This window comes from Spermophilus citellus (assembly GCF_964194105.1).
Source record: "Spermophilus citellus genome assembly, chromosome: 6".
Lineage (NCBI taxonomy): Eukaryota > Metazoa > Chordata > Mammalia > Rodentia > Sciuridae > Spermophilus > Spermophilus citellus.
In genome coordinates this window covers 161421610-161446875 of record NC_138187.1, presented here as the reverse complement: position 1 = coordinate 161446875, position 25266 = coordinate 161421610, and the positions used below count along the sequence as shown (strand labels likewise).

Below are 25266 nucleotides of genomic sequence, written 5' to 3'. Positions count from 1 at the left end.
CAAAGACCTAGGGAGCACCTCAAAGCGTAATAACATACATAATGGGAATCCCAAGGGCAGAAAAGAGAAAAAGGCAGAATGAATAGTTAGTAAAATAATGACCAAAACTTGATTTTTGTGGAAAAATATTAATGTGAACCTTCAAAAAGTTCAACAACCTCCAAGTAAGATAAATGCAAAGTCAACAACAACAAACACTCAATAAAGTACATCAGAGTCAAACTGGTAAGAACGAAGGCAAAGAGAATGCTGAAAGTAGCAAAAGAAAAGCAATTTAGTATATACATGGAATCCTCAAAAAGATCACAGCTGACTTTCTATCATAAACCATACACACATGTAGGCAAATGGGATAATATAAAAGAACTCCTATCAACTGAAAATTCTATATACAACAAATCTATCCTTCAAAAAAACTAATAAAATTAAGTTACTATAAGGTCAACAAAAACTTAGAGAATTTATAACTAGCAGACCTTATCTACAAGAAATACGAAGGGAATCTCTTCAAACTGAAATGAAAGAACACTGTACAGTAACTTAAATCCACAAAAAGAAATGCATACAATGATAATTATATAATTGTGTTGATGGATTTATATAGATATGTAATTTGTATGGCTAAATAGTATAGAGGAGTAAGGAGGAAAAAGTCAGAATGGCAGCTACCAAGAATATAAACAACAATATGAGTTGGCAAGGATGTGGGGAAAAAGGCACACTCACACTTTGCTGTGGGACTGCAAATTGGTACAGCCAATCTGGAAAGTAATATGGAGATTCTTGGGAAAACTTGGAATAGAACCATCATTTGACCCAGCTATCACACTCCTCGGCTTATACCCAAAGGACTTAAAAACAGCATACTCCAGGGACACAGCTATATCAATGGACAACTCACAATAGCTAAATTGTGGAACCAACCCAGATGTCCTTCAGTAGATGAATGCATCGGGAAACTTTGGTATATATACATAATGAAACATCACTCAGCATTAAAAAAGAATAAAATGGCATTTGCAGGTAAATGGATGGAGATGGAGAATATAACGCTAAGTGATGAAAGCCAATCCCCCAAAACCAAAGACCAAATGTTTTCTTTGATATGAGGATGCTGACTCATAATGGGGATGGCAGGGAGCATGGAAGGAATGGAGGAACTTTAGATAGGGCAAAGGGGAGGGAGGTGCAGGGAGGGTACAAAGGGGGTAGGAATGATGGTGGAATTAGTTATACATCACTACCCTAAGTACATGTATGAAGACATGAATGGTGTGAAAATACTTTGTGTACAGTGACTTGAAAAATTGTGCTTTATATGTGTAACATGAAATGAATTGTACTCTGTCATCATGTATAACAAATTAGAATTAATAATAAAAAAAGAATTATATAGAAAATAAATAAAAAATGTTAGATTCAATTCCTAACTTATAAGTTAATTACATTAATCTTAAATAGATTAAACACTTTGATGGATAAAAATGAATAAAAAAACATAATTCAACCATATGCTATCTAAAATAGAAATACTTTAGACTCAAAGACACACATGGTGTGCAAGTAGAAGTATGAAAAAAAGATATACCATGGGAAATAGACAAGTAATAGATTGAGGAAACAGACAAGTAACAGAAAGAGAAACAGAAAAGTAATACATTGTGAGAAAATATTCCTAAATACATTAAAAAGTATTACAGGGGCTGGGGTTTTAGAGCACTTGCCTAGTGCATAGGAGGCACTGGGTTTGATCCTCAGCACCACATTAAAAAAATAAACATATAAAATAAAGTTATTAAAAGAAGTACTAGAATTCAGAATGTAAATATGTAAGACATGAAAATCATGTTTGTGTGTACACATGCATGTCTATGCATGTACATAATACTTAATATATGAATATAAACTTTAGAGATAGAATTGTTTTGCAATAATTTTTCTATTTTTAATGTTTAAATGTTTATAGACATAAATCACCATTTAATAGTAGTTCTTCCAAGTTATCAGGATTTCTAGCAAGCTGGAGTATCAAAGCAGAACCCCGAACTTTGTCAGGAATATCTTCATATAATAATTCAATATATTCATCCATGTCATTAATGTTAGCAACTTCATCAATCTGAAACAAAATAAGAGGCAGAAAGGCTTAATAATAATGCTCAACAGATTAACTTCTAAAATACTGATATTTTGGGATCACTATACTACCCTTTATAACCAGAAACCAATTTCTAAAGACTTCATAGGTAGCTATCTTCTTTTTAGATGGGGATTTTAAGCCTTTGGGTTCTAGGACTCTAAAACCGAAGTGTTAATGAGAAAATGTGATGTATATAAACTCTGAAATTTGTCAGTAAAGTATTTTAATGTAATACAAAGTAATTTGTATCTACTATAAAAGAAAAAATAATATTTCAAAACACTGCAATAAGAATAATCTAAACACTTTTACTACTTATGTTAACAAAATAATGTTTAAAACACACAACCAATAATTTTCAGTATCAATTAAATATCAATTTTCTACCTTTCTCAGATACCTCTAAGTTCAATCATTTTTTAAAAATTCCACATCAGATTAATGTGATTATATGCATTATTAATTGTAAAAGGCAATATTTTACAAGCAGTCCTTTATTAGATCAGAATTCAAACACTCTTACCTCCATTCCTTCAAAAGGAGGTGGATCTTTAGGCTTGCTTGATTTTTCTTTTTTTTCTGCAAAAAGATTTTTTTTAATGAGGAGAATTAGGTTTTTAGGGTTTCTGGGTAATTTTATTTTCAACAGCTGAGTTTGATTCCAGCTAAACTGGGGATATTAATTGATGAAACTTATCTCTTTTCAATGTATAAAAATGCTCATCTATTATTCATCCATCTGTTCTAATGATAATATCAAGGAGAGTATAAACTAATAAATTCTATAATCCCAAAGTTATGTTGGGCAACAATTTTAATTTCCTTCTTGGTTAACTTTTTGGGTATGTGCTCAGCAAGACTTGTTAACAATAAGCATAATAGTTAATTCTAATTATCCTCTTTTTCCCTTCCTTATTCAAATTTAAGGTGGAAATAGTTGAATCAATAAGGCAAAGAAAAAGCTAATAGATAATATAAAAAACTGAGTAATGTTAAAACTAAAATAAAAACTAACAAGGGTGAAGAATAAGAAATGATAGGTCAAATTTCAAGTTAAAATAATGTATAGTTATTCCCAAATAAAGAGGTATCTAAAGGTGAATTAATCAAAAACATAAATTTCATTTCTGAAAAAAAAATCTATAATACTTTTGCAATCTGGTACAAAACCTAAGTAATACATGTTACAGTGATAGAAAAATACAAAAATTTGATTCTATAATAATTAACAACTAAATATACATATAATAGAATTAGCTCATTATTTTCAGAGGATAGGAGGCATTCTAGAGTGATGAATCTCAACAGCTAAATTTTGTCTCAAACAGTGGTTTCAATTAGCAAAGAAAAAAATCCCTTAAGGTGACAAATCACATGATCAATTATTATTGCTTTGTTTTAAGTCACTTTTTGGAAAAAGGCTTCTGGCTTTGAAATATTGAATACCAAGTAAAATTGTTAATATTTTAAAAATAGGTATACATTTAATATAGTAAAGCATTTTGTCTAAACAGAGAAAGTAATGATTTTAATATTTTTGTCCATGTATGACTATACAAAATATTTTCATATTCTTTTAATTTTGGGGAGAGGAGAAAATCTGATTCATCCTGAAAACTCAGTGATAGAGTTTTCACTAGTTTAAAGATGTTTTAGCAAAAATTCCTTTAGAATTATATGAATTTGCCACTTTGAAAGATCAAATTTAACTATTATTGTACAACCCACAATAAATACACACAGATCTTAAAACATTACCAGATTTGCTGTGCTCACTTTGAATTTAATTGAAGATGCCATTTCTCATCATTTATAAACATCTTAATTAGAGTATCTTTTAGATAATATTTGTTTAATAAAATTTTCATTGACATTTTCTTATCTATATAACACCTCTTAGTAATTAAAAAAGTATATACACTGAGTATTTACTATGTGATTGGAAGTAATCAAGTTCATAATGCCTATTTTTGCTTTTAAATAAATGTATAGCCATTCAATTCATTTGACAAATATATAGTGAGCATTTAATATGTATTAGATGGTGTATTTAGGGCTAAATAATAAAATTATATATTAGGCACAAGGCATTTTATTTGCTGGGAAATAAATAATGCTGAGAAAAAATACTAATTTGAAAAAAATCAAAACAAAATTTTTATTTATTTTTCTATACAACCTAGTCAAAATTTGGACACTGACATATTATTTTAGAAGCATCATATTTTAGAACCCATCAACGTTGAAAGATATGTAAATTTAGTAAATACTGTGAAATGGTATTACTAAGCATTCAGTAATCTGTGATACTGTTCACTGAAATAAAGTTTTACTTTGTTTTCTGGATGATTATTTGAAAATGTCTTCTGTAAGAATTTTCTTAGCTATAATACCTTAATTCTATGGTTCTTTTATATGAAGGAATTGAACATACAACAATACAGGGGTTGAAGAATGAAAAAAAAAGATTATATTTCCATTAAGAAGATTTATTTATAAAAGTTACATCTTTAGGATAGTCTAAAGCACATGACATATGCTTTTCTTAAAATTTACATACTTAAATAATTCATTCAAATTATAAATTAAACATCAATTAAGAAATTTTAAAAACATTGTCTAGTTGGGGTGGGAAAAATTGGTTTCTTCCTTAAATTATCTTCTTTTATTATTCTACAGTCAATCTGACAGATTCCTTTTTTATTCCTTATTTCAGTGTACTTCAGTACAAAAACAATGAAATAGGTCAGATAATTTTATGTGGAAGCAATAAAGACTGGCTTAAAGGAAAGTAATGCTTTTTTATTCTATCATTTGCTTACTTGTTCACAGTACTAGTTTAAAAAAAAAACAAAAAACAAAACAACCTTACCCAACATTCAACTATGTGAAGTCTAAACTCTAGTCAAAGAACTTTGGTTTTACATTTAAAAATCAGGAATTCCTGGGATAGGGTTGTGGCTCAGTGGCAGAATATCTGCCTGGCTTTGTGAGGTCCTGGGTTCTATCCCCAGCACCACACACAAAAAAATAAGGAATTCTCCTACCTACCTTTTCCAGACAATGAATCACGGCGGTTCTGCAGATAGTATAACAGTTGTTCCACCTCATTGAGTTTTGAGGGATGAATGAGCTTGCATTCTTCAACCACCTTCCGAGCCAGAGAAGTTATATCTGTGTTGGCATTGAGACTCTTCAGACGAATGCTGCAAGCACATTCAAATTCTAACTCAGATATTCTAAAGTATGTGACAGATTTAATAACACTACTCTAAAATGGTTTATAGATTTTAAGAGAGTCAATACGTATCTGGCCATAGAATCTCAGTAAAATAAGTAAAGTCCCATATAGGAAAAATACTAAACAGGGATTTTCTTTGAGCTGGACAGGCAAAGTAAAAAAGCAACATAAATCTTTTTCTGTTGAGGCAGGACAGAACCTTCTGAGTTTCTATTTTAAAGCAGCATTTCTGATGTAAAATTCATAGTCTTAAGTCATTATTGGATTTGAGAATCCATACTGCCACAAATAAATATATATATTTAACCTCACCCACATTTTTATTTTTTTAAGTTAGGACAAGACATAATCTTGATATTTTCAAATTCAGTTGCTCTGGTGGCAACTGTATAAAACATAAATAAAAAGAAAAAGCAAGACACATTTTAAGACCTGTATGAAGAATTCTGTGAATTCTGGAACAAATGAATAGATTTTATACTTATATTAGTATATTAAATATAATAATTAACCAGCTCCCTCTTCCTTTTAAATTTAGCCCAAGAGATCCACTGAGAGACCAATAAGAAAAGATAGTTCAAGTCTTAAGACAATTAACTAATGGATTCATGGCATGTGGGAAAACTACGAAGACATAAAATCAGGTCCAGAGTGAAGAATCAAAACTGGCAAAAAAAAAAAAAAAAAAAAAAAAAAACTGTCAAGCAGATGCTCCTATGAGAGGTTTACATTCAAAAAAAGAATATTAAGCAAGCCTCCACTGTGTAGAATTATTTCTTGGTGAAGATGGCTAATTTTGTGGGGAGGAAGATATCAAGCTATTGGAGCAGAAGTGGACATCTCAGATAATGCTTTAAATGTATTATTTTTCAAACCATTATTAGATGCAGATGATCTCTCCTGAAACCAGTCCAACAAAGTGCCCTAGATACTATTCCTAGCTAACATAGACAACCCCAAATCTTGTTCGCCAGTGATTCTGCAAACCACCTAATGGTCTCTAATAAATTCCTTTTTGCTTAAATTTCCTAGAGTAGCATGTCTAATGTTTCTAACAAAAACCCTAGTAATGGCCTGTCCTTAATCATATTTTCTTCTTCAATCTACTTAGATTTTTGGTCCCTATTAAGTCATATAAAGTTCTGATTATATTTTTGAATAGTTTTGGCTGCACAACAAAAGGTAGATGGCAAGGAGGGTACATTTAGAAGAAAACTCCATGGTTAACTTTAACAAAGAATTGGAAAAGCCCTGACTGTTTCAATAAATCTGATGGAGAAGACAATTTTTTTTTTTAAATTATCAGACTTTTTAGAGAAGTTTCAGGTTTACAGAAAAACTATACAGAAAGTAGAACACTCCCATATATACCTCCCTCATAGTTTCTAATATTTTACTATTTTTTATTATTACTGTCTTGCATCAGGTTGGTATACTTATTATAACTGATGAATCAAAATCAATACATATAATTATTAACCAAGGTCCATAGCTTATGTTAGGGTTCACTCTTTGTGTTCTATGAATTTTGATAAAAGCATGTCATATATATCAATCATAGTATCATACAGAATAGTTTTACTGCCTTGAAATGCCCTGTTCTTCATCTCTCCCTCCCCTTAATTACTGGCGATCTCTAATCTTTTTACTATATTTATAGCTTGCCTTTTCCAGAATGTCATGTAATTGGAATCATATAGTACATATATTTTTCAGAATGGCTTCTCTCACTTAGCAATATACAATTAGACTCCTTCATTTCCTTCATGTCTTTTCATAGCTTGACAGTCCATTTCTTTTTTTGGTACCATGGATGGAACTCAGGGGTGCTTAACCATTGAGCCATACCCCCAAGGTCTCACTGAGTTGCTTGGGCCTCAATAAGTTGCTGAGGTAGGCTTTGAACTCCCAATCCACCCTACTCCCCCACCTCAGGGAGGATACGTGATTACAGGCGTGTGCCACTGTGTCCCACGATAATTCATTTCTTTTTACTGCTGAGTAATACTTGATTGTATAGGCTGCACCCGTTTGCTTATCTATTCACTACTGAAGGATATCTTGGCTGCTTCCAATTGTTGACAATTATGAATAAAGCTAATATAAACATTCATGTGCTAAGTTTTATTTGGATTTATGTTCTTAGCTCATTTGATGAATATCTAGGAGAACAACTGCTGGATCATGTGGTTTGTGTATGTTTAGCTCTGCAAGGAACTACCACATTTTCTAACAAAATGAATGCCATTTTATATTCCCAAAGTTATGAGGGTTCCTGCTTCTCTATATCCTTGCTGATATCTTGTTATTCTTATTGTTAGTATTTTGGATTTCAGCCATTCTAATATATATTAGCAATCTGATTCATTTCTTTCCACTCAGGATAATAAGACAAATTTTCTGATTTTAGTGTGTACTCTCTCCTAAATCTGTCATTTATTAAAAAGATAAGAAAAAAATCAGGAGGGTGAGAAATTTTCAGAATGTCAGCTTATGTTTACTGGATTAATTGTATCAATGAATAGAAGGCACCGTGTATATGTCTATGAAGAACATCATAAACTCACAAAGTATCACCTATATTATTTTTGGATTAGGATCAACACTTTCCCGTAAAGAAATATTCAGAAAATTCAACTCAGTTGAGGATGGGTTTGTAAATTCCTTTGATCAAAGGGAGAATAAAATATAAGACTTCTGGAATGGGGGGGGGCATACCACTGGCAGTTTCACTTCATGTCTTTCTCAATCTATGAGATTCTCCTCATTCTCACAACTGATAATGCCTCCCCAATTAAAAAAAAAAAAAAAACAACCAAAACCACTTTGGTACCACAATATGATTTCTCTCCATCTTGTGCATGAGCTTTACAAGGTAAATCTACTGGATTTTTCTCTTACTAAAATTTAAGTGCACTTTAACCCCAATGGGCAGTAACTCTTTCCATGTGGCTAACTCTACCAAATGTAACTCTTGTCTAGAAAGTCTGCAGATTTTAAAGTAACATATTTATCATTGCATTCCAGTTGAATGAGGCTAGTGACTGAATACTTAAGAATACAAACTTTAAATTTCTCTCCTGAAGTGTGGATGTTTGAGGTTCTAAAGGCAAAGAACCCAACCTTGAGTTTTTCTTCCAATAATAAGATATTTTCATGCATTCTCAAAATAAAGTAATCACAAAAACTCAAATGAGAGAACAATAAAAAGCAGTAGCTGGAATCTAAAAGTAAAGTATCTATGAACACATGTGTTTCTCTTCAATCTACTGAATTATCTAAAGAACTCGTTCAGAAATTATGAGATTTGAGATGGCCGCCGAGGAGGAAGCAGCGACTCTGATGTCTCTGCACTAACGGGATCAAAAAGACCCTTTGGAACAGCGGCAGTCTTCACACTGAGGAACTTCTAGCAGAATTCCATGAAGAGGGGTCCTGCAGGGATCTGGTAGGTCTATTAGAAGTGTCGGTGTGTGGCCGCCGGGACTCGGGGCCTGGGGACTGTGATACTTGCCGGAGTCAGGCCGTCGCCTCCCCGGCCCCGGGCGCCGCGAGCCATAAAGACACGGACCGGGCCGCGGTGCGGCTAGAAGCCGGGAACGCCGGGGGCGGAAAGAGCGAATAGGGCAGCGCCGGCTGTAGAAACCGCGGCGGAGAGAGGCGCGGGAGCTAGAGGCAGAGACACACCGGAGAGAGTGAGCCAGCACCCCGCCATCATCCCGAAATAGCGAGAGGAGAAAGATGGCGGCGGGAAGTGAGTAAGCCCCTCCTGTTCCGTGCCCCGCACCACCGCGTCTGAAAAGCTAAGACAGACGCTGTGACTCAGCATTAAGCTATCCGGCTGAGGCGGCTGGTCAGCGCTTCTCATTCCCCGGAGGTGGATGCCTGCCGGGCCTTCGTGGGTAGTGGCCGCAGGGTCCAGGCGGGGCTTGGGAGACAGTGGGGACCCGCCAGAGGCGTTGGTCGCCCGGCAGGGGGAGGCGAACTGCAGCCGTTTGCTGAGGACACCACTGTGGCAGAGGGCTGGCGTGGCAGGACTGCGGCGGAGGAGATAAATTCATTGAAGCCTGCTGCAGCAGGTGTGTGGTCTCCTGGTTCTCCCTCTCCACGCATCAGGGAAACCTTAAGAGCCCCTCCCAGCTCTCCCGAGAGTGCTACAGCCAGCCCAAGGGAGTCAGAGGTGCTGCAGGACTGCCGCTCCCTCCAGGGCTGGCTGTTGAGGTCTCTTGCACCAGCTACGGGGGTGTGGCTACAGGAGGGCAAGCAAAATTCGCTGAGGATTCTCAGCACCAAGCTCTACAAGCTTAGGGTCTGAGGGAATGGCAATCTGGAGGAGTGAGCCCAGTCGTTCATGAAAACAGGGCTCCCGGGAGCAGCAGACCTGGCCTGTAGCCAGTATTGTGGTGAGAGGGGCCTGGCTAGAGGAAAAGTGGAAGTGTTTGGACACAAGAGGAGGCCCTAGGCACTCAGGATTGGAGACTCGCCCAGTCTGGGAGGAGCTGCTGCACAGTGATTGGTTCCCGCGTACTGACGGGAAAGACTTGACCTGGGGGGCACAGCGCCACCTAGTGGAAGAGAAGTTAATCAAACTCTAAGACGGCATTTATTAGTCTTTTTTATTGTTTTTTTTTTTTTTTGATTGATTGGGGTTTTTCTTTCATCTTCATTTTTCAATCTTGTTTTTTCTTTCTTTTCTCTTTTTTTTCTCCTTCTTTCTCTTCTAATCTCAACTTTATTTTTTTTAATTATTATTAATATTTTTTTAAATTTTTGTTCTTTTTTAGTTCCTATTTCTTTCTTCTTTTGTCTTTTCATTTTTCTTATCCCCCCTTCCTTGAATTCTACCTGCCTACTCTCATTCTCCTTAGTGACTTCTTCCCTTCCCTTCTAATACCTTTCCTCCCTAGCATCAAATAAATTTATAGGAAAATAACAGTAATCCAGCAGTCAACCAGAACAAGAAGCAACATGAGCAGCTTCAAGAAGCAAGGAAGAAGAGGAGTACAAGCAATGCAGGACAGCCTAAATATTCAGGAGGACCTAGAGTCATCAGAAAAATGGTCATATAAAGACCTCAAGGAACACCTTAGACAGATGGAATGGAACCTCAAAGAGGATACGAGACAGCAAATTCAAGCAGCGAAAGAACACATTGAGAATGAGTTACATAAACAGCTAAAGGAAGAAGTTAAGCATCTTTATAAGGAGATAGAGATTATAAAAAATAATCAAACAGTAATTCTAGAAATGAAGGAAACGATAAACCAAATTAAAAACTCAATCGAGAGTATCACTAACAGAGTGGAGCAAGTAGAAGCCAGAACGTCAGATAATGAAGACAAAATATATCAACTTGAAAAGAGTCTAGCCAACTCAGATAGGCTGGTTAAAAATCACGAGAAAAACATCCAAGAGATTTTGGATAACTTAAAAAAACCAAACTTACGAGTCATCGGGATAGAGGAAGGCACAGAGATTCATGCCAAGGGAATGAATAACCTGCTGAATGAGATAATTACAGAAAACTTTCCAGAAATAAAAAAGGAAACAGATATACAAATTGTAGATGCATACAGGACACCGAGCACACAAAATCACAGTAGACCAACGCCAAGACACATTGTTATGAAGCTATCCAATATACAGAACAAGGAGAAAATATTAAAAGCTACAAGAGAAAAGAGACAGATTACATTTAGGGGTAAACCAATAAGGATGACAACGGATTTTTCATCACAGACGCTGAAAGCGAGAAGATCCTGGAACAACATATTTCAAACACTGAAAGACAATGGATGCCAACCAAGAATTCTGTATCCAGCAAAATTAAGCTTCAGATACGACAACGAAATAAAAATCTTTCATGATAAACAAAAGCTAAAAGAATTTGCAGCCAGAAAACCTGCATTGCAAAGCATTTTGAGCAAAACACTACACGAGGAAGAGATGAAAAACAATAACCAAAACCATCAGTGGGAAGTGCCTCAGTAAAGACAGAGGGCGAGGGGAAAGATAATCACGGAGAAACAAACTAAATATTTAAAAAAAAAAAAAGGATAAACATTCAAACATGGATGGAAGTTCAAACCATATATCAATAGTAACTCTGAATGTTAACGGCCTAAACTCTCCAATAAAGCGACATAGGCTGGTATCATGGATTAAAAAAACAAATCCAACAATATGCTGCCTCCAGGAGACACATCTGATTGGAAGAGACATACACAGGCTGAAGGTGAAAGGATGGGAAAAAATATACCACGCACACAGTTCTCGTAAGCAAGCAGGAGTGGCCATCCTCATATCGAATAAAATCGACTTCAAGACTAAGTTAATCAAAAGGGATAAAGAAGGTCATTATATACTGTTAAAAGGAACCATTCACCAACAAGACATAACAATTATCAATATTTATGCACCAAACAATGGTGCTGCGACATTCATAAAACAAACTCTCCTCAAGTTCAAGAATCAAATAGACCACAACACAATAATTATGGGTGACTTCAACACACCTCTTTCACCGTTGGACAGATCCTCCAAACAAAAATTGAATAAAGAAACTATAGAACTCAATATCACAATCAACAACCTAGACTTAACTGACATATATAGAATATATCAACCATCATCAAATGGATATACTTTTTTCTCAGCAGCACATGGATCCTTCTCAAAAATAGACCATATATTATGCCATAGGGCAACCCTCAGTAAATATAAAGGGGTGGAGATAATACCATGCATTTTATCTGATCATAATGGAATGAAACTGGAAATCAATGATAAAAGAAGGAAGGAAAAATCCTACATCACATGGAAAATGAACAATATGTTACTGAATGATCAATGGGTTACAGAAGACATAAAGGAGGAAATTAAAAAATTCTTAGAGATAAATGAAAATACAGACACAACATATCGGAATCTATGGGACACAATGAAAGCAGTTTTAAGAGGAAAATTCATCGCCTGGTGGTCATTCCTCAAAAAAAGAAAAAACCAACAAATAAATGAGCTCACACTTCACCTCAAAGCCCTAGAAAAGGAAGAGCAAAACAACAGCAAATGTAGCAGAAGGCTAGAAATAATTAAAATTAGAGCGGAAATCAATGAAATTGAAACAAAAGAAACTATTGAAAAAATTAACAAAACTAAAAGTTGGTTCTTCGAAAAAATAAATAAGATCGACAGACCTTTAGCCATGCTAATGAAGAGAAGAAGAGAGAGAACTCAAATTACTAACATACGGGATGAAAAAGGCAATATTACAACAGATCCTACAGAAATACAGAAGACAATTAGAAATTATTTTGAAAACCTATATTCCAACAAAATAGAAGATAGTGAAGACATCGATAAATTTCTTAAGTCATATGATTTGCCCAGACTGAGTCAGGAGGATACACACAATTTGAACAGACCAATATCAATGGATGAAATTGAAGAAGCCATCAAAAGACTACCAACCAAGAAAAGCCCAGGACCGGATGGATATACAGCGGAGTTTTACAAAACCTTTAAAGAAGAATTAAAACCAATACTTTTCAAGTTATTTCAGGAAATAGAAAAAGAGGGAGCTCTTCCAAACTCATTCTATGAGGCCAACATCACCCTGATTCCGAAACCAGACAAAGACACCTCAAAGAAAGAAAACTACAGACCAATATCTCTAATGAACCTAGATGCAAAAATCCTCAATAAAATTCTGGCGAATCGAATACAAAAACACATCAAAAAAATTGTGCACCATGACCAAGTAGGATTCATCCATGGGATGCAAGGATGGTTCAACATACGGAAATCAATAAATGTTATTCACCACATCAATAGACTTAAAGATAAGAACCATATGATCATCTCGATAGATGCAGAGAAAGCATTTGACAAAGTACAGCATCCCTTTATGTTCAAAACATTAGAAAAATTAGGGATAACAGGAACCTACCTTGACATTGTAAAAGCTATCTATGCTAAGCCTCAGGCCAGCATCATTCTGAATGGACAAAAGTTGAAGGCATTCCCTCTAAAATCCGGAACAAGACAGGGATGCCCTCTATCTCCACTTCTATTCAATATAGTTCTCGAAACACTGGCCAGAGCAATTAGACAGACGAAAGAAATTAAAGGCATAAAAATTAGAAAAGAAGAACTTAAATTATCACTATTTGCAGATGACATGATTCTATACCTAGAAGACCCAAAAGAGTCTACAAAGAAACTACTAGAACTAATAAATGAATTCAGCAAAGTGGCAGGATATAAAATCAACACGCATAAATCAAAGGCATTTCTGTATATCAGCGACAAATCTTCGGAAACGGAAATGAGGAAAAACACTCCATTCAAGATATCCTCAAAAAAAATAAAATACTTGGGAATTAACCTAACAAAAGAGGTGAAAGATTTATATAATGAAAACTACAGAACCCTAAAGAGAGAAGTTGATGAAGATCTTAGAAGATGGAAAAACATACCCTGTTCATGGATAGGCAGAACTAACATCATCAAAATGGCGATATTACCAAAAGTTCTCTATAGGTTTAATGCAATGCCAATCAAAATCCCAACGGCATATCTTGTAGAAATTGACAAAGCAATCATGAAATTCATATGGAAAAATAAAAGACCCAGAATAGCAAAAGCAATTCTAAACAGGAAGTGTGAATCAGGCGGTATAGCGATACCAGATTTCAAACTATATTACAAAGCAATAGTGACAAAAACAGCATGGTACTGGTACCAAAACAGGCGGGTGGACCAATGGTTTAGAATAGAGGACACAGAGACTGATCCACAAAGTTACAACTATCTTATATTTGATAAAGGGGCTAAAAGCATGCAATGGAGGAAGGATAGCATCTTCAACAAATGGTGTTGGGAAAACTGGAAATCCATATGCAACAAAATGAAACTGAACCCCTTTCTCTCGCCATGCACAAAAGTTAACTCAAAATGGATCAAGGAACTTGATATCAAACCAGAGACTCTGCATCTGATAGAAGACAAAGTTGGATCCGATCTACAAATTGTGGGGTCGGGCTCCAAATTCCTTAATAGGACACCCATAGCACAAGAGTTAACAACAAGAATCAACAAATGGGACTTAATTAAACTTAAAAGTTTTTTCTCAGCAAGAGAAACAATAAGAGAGGTAAACAGGGAGCCTACATCCTGGGAACAAATCTTTACTCCTCACACTTCAGATAGAGCCCTAATATCCAGAGTATACAAAGAACTCAAAAAATTAGACAATAAGACAACAAATAACCCAATCAACAAATGGGCCAAGGACCTGAACAGACACTTCTCAGAGGAGGATATACAATCAATCAATAAGCACATGAAAAAATGCTCACCATCTCTAGCAGTCAGAGAAATGCAAATCAAAACCACCCTAAGATACCATTTCACTCCAGTAAGATTGGCAGCCACTATGAAGTCAAACAACAATAAGTGCTGGAGAGGTTGTGGAGAAAAGGGTACACTTGTACATTGCTGGTGGGACTGCAAATTGGTGCGGCCAATTTGGAAAGCAGTTTGGAGATTCCTGGGAAAGATGGGAATGGAACCACCATTTGACCCTGCTATTGCCCTTCTTGGACTATTCCCTGAAGACCTTAAAAGAGCATGCTACAGGGATACTGCCACATCGATGTTCATAGCAGCACAATTCACAATTGCTAGACTGTGGAACCAACCCAGATGCCCCTCAGTAGATGAATGGATAAAAAAAATGTGGCATCTATACACAATGGAGTACTATGCAGCAATAAAAAATGACAAAATCATAGAATTTGCAGGGAAATGGATGGCACTAGAGCAGATTATGCTTAGTGAAGCTAGCCAATCCCTAAAAAACAAATACCAAATGTCGTCTTTGATATAATGAGAGCAACTATGAACAGAGCAGGGAGGAAGAGTAGGAAGAAAAGATTAACATTAAACAGAGACATGAGATGGGAGGGAAAGGGTGAGAAAAGGGAAATTGCATGGAAATGAAGGGAGACCCTCATTGCTATACAAAATTACATACAAGAGGTTGTGAGGGAATGGGAAAATAAACAAGGAGAGAAATGAATTACAGTAGATGGGGTAGAGAGAGAAGCTGGGAGGGGAGGGGAGGGGGGATAGTAGGGGATAGGAAAGGTAGCAGAATACAACAATTACCAATAGGACATTATGTAAAAATGTGGAGGTGTAACCGATGTGACTCTGCAAGCTGCATTTGGGGTAAAATTGGGGGTTCATAACCCACTTCAGTCCAATGTATGAAGTGGGTTATGTCAAGAGCTTTGTAATGTTGTGAACAACCAATAAAAAAAAAAAAAAAAAGAAGCTAAGAACATGAATTGGAGAAAAAATAGTCTTTTTCAATAAATAGGATAGGTCTGGTGAGATTCAATATACAAACACAGAGAAATGAAGCTAAGTTCCCATCTCTCACCAGTTCCAGGAACTTACACAAAAAGAAGGAAATACTTAAATGTGAAACCTGAAACAATAAAAATACTAGAAGAAAATATAGGTGGGATTTTTAAGTCATTGAAATGGGCAAGGATTTTTGGATGAGACCCCAAAAACACAGGACACAAAAGCAAAATATGTGAATGGAATTATATTAAACACAAAGCTATTCAACATAGGAAACAGTCAATATGGTGAATTATTTTACATCTTTGATATAAGAAAAGAGTTTCTTGCTGTTAATCAAATTTAAGCAAAATAAAAATTATTGACACATTTGAATACACAAAAATAAACTTTTTTTAGGACACCTACATAGACACAACCTCATGAAATCAAGTCACAGGCAAATTAGGAGGAAATGTTTGTACAATTCAAATGTAAAAATGATATTAATGATATATAAAGAACTCTTTAAGGGTAATAAAATAAAAAATTGATAGACAAAATTAGCTAATATATATATATATATATATATATATATATATATATATATAGGCAATTCATAATTATATAGGAAATGACTATTTGATTTATGAAATAATATTTGTGAAATAATATTAAATCCACAAATAATTACAGAAATTCAACATAACTTTATCCTGAGTTACTATGCCTAACCCATAAGGTAGAAAACATTTTGTTACTATAAAACATACCCCATTATTAAGGTTGATGAGAAACAAAAACCCTAATAATACACTGTTGTTGGGAACTGAAATATTGTGTGCAGAAAATGACTTAACATTGTAACTGAATATGAATGGTATTTGCTCTCGGTTTAGAAATCCCAATTTTAGGAATTTATATGTAATATGTAATTTGTGTTTTTATTAAAAAAACTTATGAAAATATATATACATAATTTTATTCATTGGTGTACTCTAATTGTCAAAATTGGAGCAATCTCTTAGACAAAATATGAAAACAATTAAAGCAACTTTGATTCATGATTACAAAGAAGGTGTATGCAACCATTAACAAATTTGAAATATTTCCATGAGTTGATGTGGTGTTTTTGATAGGATGTTGTTGTTTATTGAATAAACCAAAAGGAAACAAAAAAAAAAAAAACATTAAATTATTTTGTTTACTATCTGTTTTGAGTTATATGGATTCCACTACTTTTTTGATATTTTTGATGACCTTTGATACTTTCAACATTGTGTATATGGTGCCTCAATTAAATTTATAATATTGCTGTCAAAAAAAATAAAATAAAAAAATAAAGAACTCGTTCATCTTTAATGAGTTATTAAGGTAATTTAGTTTCCTTCTAACCCAAATAAGAAGACCTATTAGAGATCCTAGTAAGATACTAGGCAACTTCTCTTTGAAGTTAGTTCTTCAAGAACTAAATTTCCTAAGTTAAACTAACAAGTCCCTAATAAACATATCTTTCATGATTGGTTTTACAAGTTAGTATACTTCTACTATAAACCAGGGTTTTCCAGCTGCAGTACTATTGAAATTTGGCTGTAGTAATTCTTGGTCACAGGTGGTTGTCTTGTGCTAATCATAACATGATTAGCAGCACTTGGTCTCTACACTTGGTCTCTAGTTGTCAATACTACCCCTCTTATTATGACAACTAAAAATGTCCCCAGGCACTACCCAGTGTCCCCTTGTGAACAAAATCACTTCCTGTTAAGAATCACCACAATATACTTAAAGTTGTTCTCAGTATGCTAAATACCACTTGTTCTCCTAGTAATCTGCACATACTTAACTCTACCAAGACATAGGATAGAAATTCTAAGTAGATACCAAGTCAAAATATTTTATGGAGGAAAAAGAATTGAGGGAGAAATTACTAGGCAATTTCAAATGTCTCTACTTCCCCAAAATTATAGAAGGAAGGTGAGATAATCACCAATAGAACAGGTTAATGAAAAAGGCCAGTTCCCAAAGGACTCTTGCCAAAGCAGGAAGGGAAGACTGTAGGATACCGGGAGATCTAACATCAACTGCTTGAGTCAGAAAAATCTTGTCTTACTACTAACATCTTTCAGAGGACTAGATTTTCAAGGGAGGAATTCAATGTCTTTTCAATATTTGAAAGTCATATTACTTCCTGCAAATTCAGGGAAAAAAGAACACAAAATTCCTTAAGATCTAAATTTCCTATGTTAAACTAACAAGTCCTTAATAAACATATCTTTCATGATTGATTTTACAAGTTAGTAGACACAAAACCTTACTTTCTCTGAATAAATAAACTTCATATTTATAATTAAATATAATCTTTCCTTTAATAATATGAAGTACTTCTGAAAGAATTATAATCATTTATCATATGAAGATTAAATAATATCAGATTTGTATAAAGTCTGTATAAGGTTTACTACTTTCAAAATGTACACAAATGAAGAAAACTTACATTTTTTGGCATTCCTTTCTTTCTCCCAACATGGGATCCCCCATTTCTCCAAGAATGGTAGCTTCCACTTCATATTGAACAATGAGTGCTTTTTCTGATGGATGTACATCAATATTCCCTCCTTTAACTTTCCTATAACACAAAATAAAAAAGAGCCACATTAAAAACTCATAAAATGTCCATGGTTTTTAACTTAGCTTCTCTTCTAAACTCCATGGACTGGATTAGCATATGCCTTTGGATCAGATTTACTCTGAACCTGGGACAAGAAATAACTCTTTTTCTACAACTTTATACCATATATATAATTTCAAGTCCTGGAGAAAGTACCTTTATGAATAGTGCTAACTTAGAAAAAATATATTTACCCAAAGAATCAAGCATTAAAGCAAGTGAATGAAACACAAACAATTAAGATAGCCTTGGAGAGAATGACCTCATCTGAAAGCTAGCTCTTTCCCACCAAAGATAGCTGCATCTAAATTTATATTTTTTTATTGTTCAAAACATTACAATGCTCTTGACATATCATATTTCATACATTTGATTCAAGTGGGTTATGAACTCCCATTTTTACCACGTGTACAGTTTGCAGAATCACATTGGTTACACATCCATGTTTATACATACTGCCACACTAGTGTCTGTTGTATTTTGCTGCCTTTCCTATTTTAAAAAATTAACTACTGTACAGTGAAGCTTACAGTCTAGTTAGATCAGCAACTAATGTGATAGTAAGATATACAGAAGGAAAAAGTTTGTAAGGAATGAAAGCAGTCAGAAACCAGCAAAAATCAAGGAATTAGGAAATCAGATATAGACATAAATTTAAAAGGATGGTACAAATTCTAAAAGATAATGAACAGAAGTTCAAGCTAGGGATTCATGGTGCTGTATTTATATATGTACACAGGAAATGCCTGTTTAGATATGGCTATGCATTATGTCTGCATGCAACCTATGACAAGTGCACTTCTGTTGTGGATTGCTGATTTAGTAAGAAAACTGTTGTTATCATAATGATGTCCATCAAAATTTATGTTTGTAATATCACTATGTGGTGGTTTTATCTTAAATGCTTAACTTGCAAACTGAATTTAATATAGCATTTATAATAATGTTGAATGTTTACTGACACAATTTCAAAAGGCTTTACTTGGATGCTATCAATTAGGTGAAAAAATTTAAGCTATTTTTGGAATAAAATGATATTCTACTTGAAAAGCATCATGACTGATATCAAACTGATATCTTTAAATTGCAAATTTCTTCTAGTTTTCAATACTTTTGCTTCATTTTGTTTTTATATGCTAAATTATTTTACAAAAAGTTCGTACTTTTTATGTCATTGAAAAGTCATGTTTCACAAAGTAAATAAAAAATACACCTTCTATAACTGCAATGATAAATTGTCACCTTTGGGTAGTGTAATTTGTTTTGTTTGTTTTTTTACAATAGTGGGATTGAACCCAGGGCCTCACACATGCTAGGCAAGAGCATTACCACTGGGCTACATGCCCGTTCCTTAAGCGTAGTGTTCTTAATTACTGACTTGTGAAGTGCACCCTTGTTTCTAGATTTCATGTGATATTATGATGACCGCTAACATACATAATAAATGGTGATAACTAGTGTCATGTTCATTATCATTTTCCCTGAGAAACAATAATGTGGTTCTTAATTTTTTAATAAATAGGCACTTTTTTAAAAAAAATGTTGCTGTCAAAAGAATTTATTGCAAAATAAACTTGGACCAAATAATAAGAAAAACAAACAGTTATATATTTACAACTATGCAACAAATCACAAAGCCAATGTAGAACGTGTTCAAATTACTCTCTATGTGCTCTATGGCAGGATTGCTCAGCATCTACTTTCTATATATTTTTCACAAATAACCCAACATATAAATCATCCAGTTCCTACCAAGGGGCTTCATAGCATCTTCCTGTACTTTGCCATACCCATAGCATGGCACAATAGGTTGCTTAAAGAGAAACTCTATCATCTGCTCATATGTCCAACAGTGTTAGACAAGACAATGGCAGAATCTGAAAATACAAAGTGGAAATCTACCAAATTCATCCCAGCTTATTTTAGTGAAATGCCTAATGATATCTCATTTAAAAAAATAATAGCCCGGTGTGATTGGAACGTGCCTGTAATTCCTAAGGACTTGGGAAGCTGAAGCAAGAGAATTGCAAGTTCAAGACCAGCCTCAGCAAATTAGCGAGGCCCTAAGTAACTTTGCAAGACTCTGTCTCAAAATAAAAAAATTAAAAGGGCTGGGGATATGAGTCAGTGGTTAATAACTCCTAGGTTCAATCCTCAGTAACAAAAAATAAATAAATAAAAATGAAAAAATAAATTGGGAGAAATGCTAAAATTGATAGCAACAGGGGAGCAATAAATGTCTAGGGCAAAGCAGCAAAAAATGATGAGAGAGCCTAATCAAATCTGATTCTTTTATTGTCTCTCCAAAGCTACTCTCCAGGAATTATTTGTTCATTCCTATCCACAAATAAATACAATAAAATGTCTCAAGTTAGAAGCCAAAAGGAAAAAAAGCCCCTCATTAACACTTTTTATTGCTACTTTCAAAACTCCTTTGGCAGAGTCATAGTAACAAAAACTGCATGGTATTGGCATAAAAACAGATACATAGACCAATGGTACAGAACAGAAGATACAGAGACAAACTGACACAGATACAGTCATCACATTCTTTCAAAGGTGCCAAAAACATACATTACATTTGAGTAAAGACAGCCTTTTTAACAAATGGTGCTGGGAAAACTGATATAATCCATATGTAGAAGAATGAGACTATATACCCTTCTCTCTGACTCTGCAGTAAAGTGAACTCAAAAATGGATCAGAGACCCAGAAAACTATGCAGAAACCAGAAACTATGCAATTTTTAGAAGAAAACATAAGGCCAACACTCCAACATGTAGGCACAGGCAACAACTTTCTCAACAGAACTCCTAAAGCTTAGGAAATAATGCCAAGAGTTAATAAATGGGATGCATCAGATTATAAAACTTCTGCACAGCAAAGGAAACAATTAAGAAGGTCAAGAGAGGAATATTATTCAGCAATAAAAGAGAATAAAATCATGGCATTTGCAGATAAATGAATGGAGGTAGAGAAGATAATGCTAAATGAAGTTAGCCAATCCCCAAAAAACAAATGCTGAATGTTTTCCCTGATATAAGGAGGCCGAGTCATAGTGCAGTAGGGATGGGGAGCCTGGGAGGAATAGACGAACTCTAGATAAGGCAGAGGGGTGGGGGGGAAGGGAGGGGGCATGGGGTTAGAAATGATGGTGGAATGTGATGGACATTATTATCCAAAGTGCATATATAAAGACATGAATTGGTGTGAATATACTTTGTGTATAACCAGAGATATGAAAAATTGTGCTCTATATGTGTAATAAGAATTGTAATGCATTCTGCTGTCATATATAAATTTAAAAATTAATATAAAAAAGAAGGTAAAGAGAACCTATAGAATGGGAGAAAATCTTTGTTAGCTACTCTTTTGACACAGGATTAATATCCAGAATATTTAAAGAATTCAAAAAACTTAATACATGAACAAAAACCAAATAACACAGACACTTCTCATAGGAAATACAAATGACCAACAAATACATGAAAAAATGCTCAACATCATTAGCAACTATGGAGATGCAAATCAAAACTACACTGAGATTTTATCCCACTCCAATCAGAATGGCAGCCATCAAGAATACAAACAATGGGGGCTGGGGTTGTGGCTCAGCAGTAGAGCCTAGCATCTTCGAGGTGCTGGGTTCCATCCTCAGCACCATATAAAAATAAAAACAAGGGCTGGGGATGTGGCTCAAGCGGTAGCACGCTCGCCTCGCATGCGTGTGGCCGGGGTTCGATCCTCAGCACCACATACCAACAAAGATGTTGTGTCCGCCGAGAACTAAAAAAAAAATATTAAAAAAAATCTCTCTCTCTCTCTCTCTCTCTCTCTCTCTCTCTCCTCTCCCACTCTCTCTTTAAAAAAAAAATAAAAACAAATAAGAATAAAGGTATTGTGCCCAACTAAAAAAAAATAAAAATAAAAAAAGAATACAAACAATTGACGAGTGCTGGAGAGGATGTGGAGAAGGAGGAACATATATTGTTGGTGGGATTGTAAATTAGTCCAACCACTATGGTAATTCCTAGTCAAAAGACTAGGAATGGAAACACCCAGCCAATGACCCAGCTATACAACTCCTGTTATTTATTCTAAAGAATTTCAGTCATCTTATTATAGCAATACATGCATATCCATATTTATAGCAGCACAATTCACATTTGTGAATTGTCAAATTATGAAAAAAAATTGTCAAACTATGAAACCAGCCTAGGTGTCCATCAATGGATGACTGGATAAAGAAAATATGGTGTATATACATAATGGAATTTTATTTAGCCATAAAGAATAAAATTATGTTATTTCCAGGAAAATGGATGGAACTTGAGAAAATTAGATTAAGTCAAATTAGCCAAATTCATAAAGTCAAAGGTTGTATGTTTTCTCTCATCTGTGGAAGCTAAAGAGGAAACATGAAAATAAAATTGTGTGTGTGTAATCTCATGAAAACTGAAGGGAAATCAGTAGAGTATAGAAAAACGACCAGGAAAAAGGAAGAGAGGAAGGAAAGAAGAAATATTGGGGGATGTATATTGGCCAAATTATATTGCTGTATTGTGTGCACGTAGGAATATGCAACAAATCCCATTCTCATGTATAACTATAATGCATTGATAAAAATGGAAATAAAACTACTTTGTTTTTGATAATTGCTTTAATTATTCTATTCACTAGTGAATCCCTTCCAGTTAGATTTTGGCTCCCACACCAACCCTATGAAAAGGTCATAATTTCCTCCTCCCTGTTGCTCTCAATTTTGCTCTTCAACTTACCTGTTGATTATTTTTGTGTTTCCTCAGGGTTAGTAATACAATTTAAACTTTTTTCATATAAATAATTATATCAGCAACATTTACAATGTCTTTTAATTTTTTTCTTATTGTTTTGACACAAATGTAGCCATATACATAAATGAAACAGATATTTCATGAAATAATGCCTGTTCTTACCATGTGAAATACATTCCGTTCTACTCACAACCCACTGATACACTATGTGACCTGGAGCTTGCAAACAAAACCTCATTTATTGAATAATACTAATTATGCATTTATATTTACCTCTTTCTAGGCTTTTTATTTTATTCAACTGGTCTAATTGATAGATTTTTATATCCATACTTAATGTGCCCCCTCACGTGGTTTTTAAAATTTTTTCTCAGTATTGGAGGACCTTTGCTCCTCCACTCAAAATTCCAGAATTGTCTTTGAAATTAGGTAAAATCCCTTTTGTGACATTGATCGAGATATCATAAATCAAAATACTTCTTAAGGCACCTGTCCATAAACATGGCAAATATATTAAAGTTTTAATTTTCTTTCAGTGAACTTATGTCAGTTTCTGTAGGAAGGCCATGTTCATCCCAAGTATGTTATATTGTTAATTGCTTTTGTAAAAAACTTGTTTCTAACTGGATTTTTAAATTCAATTTTAGGGATGAGAAGTATAGAGATGTTCTATCCAACCACTGTTGCTTAACTACTATGTTCAATACTTTGATTACATTTTCTTTACAGACAGTTACATGATTCGTAAATAATATCAGTTTTATTTCTTCTCTTCATATCTTTTTTTGTTGGGGGGGGTACCAAGAATTAAACTCAGGGGCACTGGACCACTGAGCCACATCCCTAGCCCTATTTTGTATTTTATTAGAGACAGGGTCTCACAGAGTTGCTTAGCACCTTGCTAAATTGCTGAGGCTGGCTTTGAACTCACAATCCTCCTGCCTCCGCCTCCGGAGCCTCTGGGATTACAGGCCTGTGCCAGCACTCTCAGCTTCTCTTCATGTCTTTATACTTTTTCTTAGGTTACTACCTGTTTAGGAACCCTATGATATGTTGAAGTGGTTAAAATAGGTCTCCTTGGTTCATTCTTAATGTTAAAGGAAATATTTCTACAGTTTCCTCATGAAATACATTTATATCATTATTTCTTTTCATTTATGACTTGGGCTTTCTTCCTTAAATAATTCATGTGCAGTAAGTAAAAGCCATCAAATGTTTTTATACATTCACTGGATGACCAATGTGCTGTTATTCTTCAATCATTAATGTACCAAATCAAATCCATTGAATATATTAAACTATACCTATATTCTTAGGATAAATACAACCTGATAATACATTCTTGCTTTTCAGAGATACTGGCTTATAATTTACTTTTCTGATTTTTCACATGGAGATTTTTCTGAATTCTTAATAGGAGTTAGTCATGGAATATCCTCTTTCTATATTCATTAGAAGAGTTGTATAAATCTAGAATCATTTATTCCCTGAAAATTTAGTTAGAATTCGACTTAAAACTAAGGATAGCAGATTCTACCAATATAAAATAAAACTCTTCTCTTTGATATTTTTCTTAAAAGTCCATTGTATTTGATAACTTAGTCACTCCAGTTTTCTTTTTCTTTTTATATATTTTTTAGTACCTTTACTTTGTTGTTTATTTTTATGTGGTGCTGAGGATTGAACCCAGCGCCTCACGTGTGTGAGGCAAGTACTGAGCCACAACCCCAGCCCCCCCCCCATTCCAGTTTTCTTAATGTTTACTAATGATGGCATCCTTGGATTAGTTTATCTATGTCTATATTTAAAGGCATGTTTTCTGAGTGTGACATATAGTTGGGTCTTGCTATTCCTTTCTTTTTTTGTGTTTTCTAACCAATATTGATTTCCTGGCTTTTAATTAAGAGTGTTCTGACTTGCACTGTCCAATATAATAGTCACTACCCCATACATAAGTCTATTTAAAGATGAATTTAAATATATTACATCCCCAAAATAATAAATGTGATTTCTTAGCTGTAACAACCATTTTAAAGTGCTCATTAGTCATACAGCTAGTAAGTACTGGACA

General features: G+C 34.4%; 1 protein-coding gene across 3 annotated transcripts in view; it reads right to left on the bottom strand.

Moving 5' to 3' along the window:
* The window catches only part of KIFAP3 (kinesin associated protein 3), a 154057-nt gene that overhangs the window by 114381 nt on the left and 14410 nt on the right, over positions 1–25266 (bottom strand). For all 3 annotated transcript variants that reach the window (XM_081297522.1, XM_081297521.1, XM_081297523.1), the window contains exons 2-5: positions 18229–18360; positions 5192–5346; positions 2664–2719; positions 1978–2119 (exon numbers count right to left, since the gene is read on the bottom strand). In XM_081297522.1, coding sequence (XP_081153648.1) covers positions 1978–2119; positions 2664–2719; positions 5192–5346; positions 18229–18360 — 485 coding nt within the window. The remainder of the gene's footprint in view (positions 1–1977; positions 2120–2663; positions 2720–5191; positions 5347–18228; positions 18361–25266) is intronic.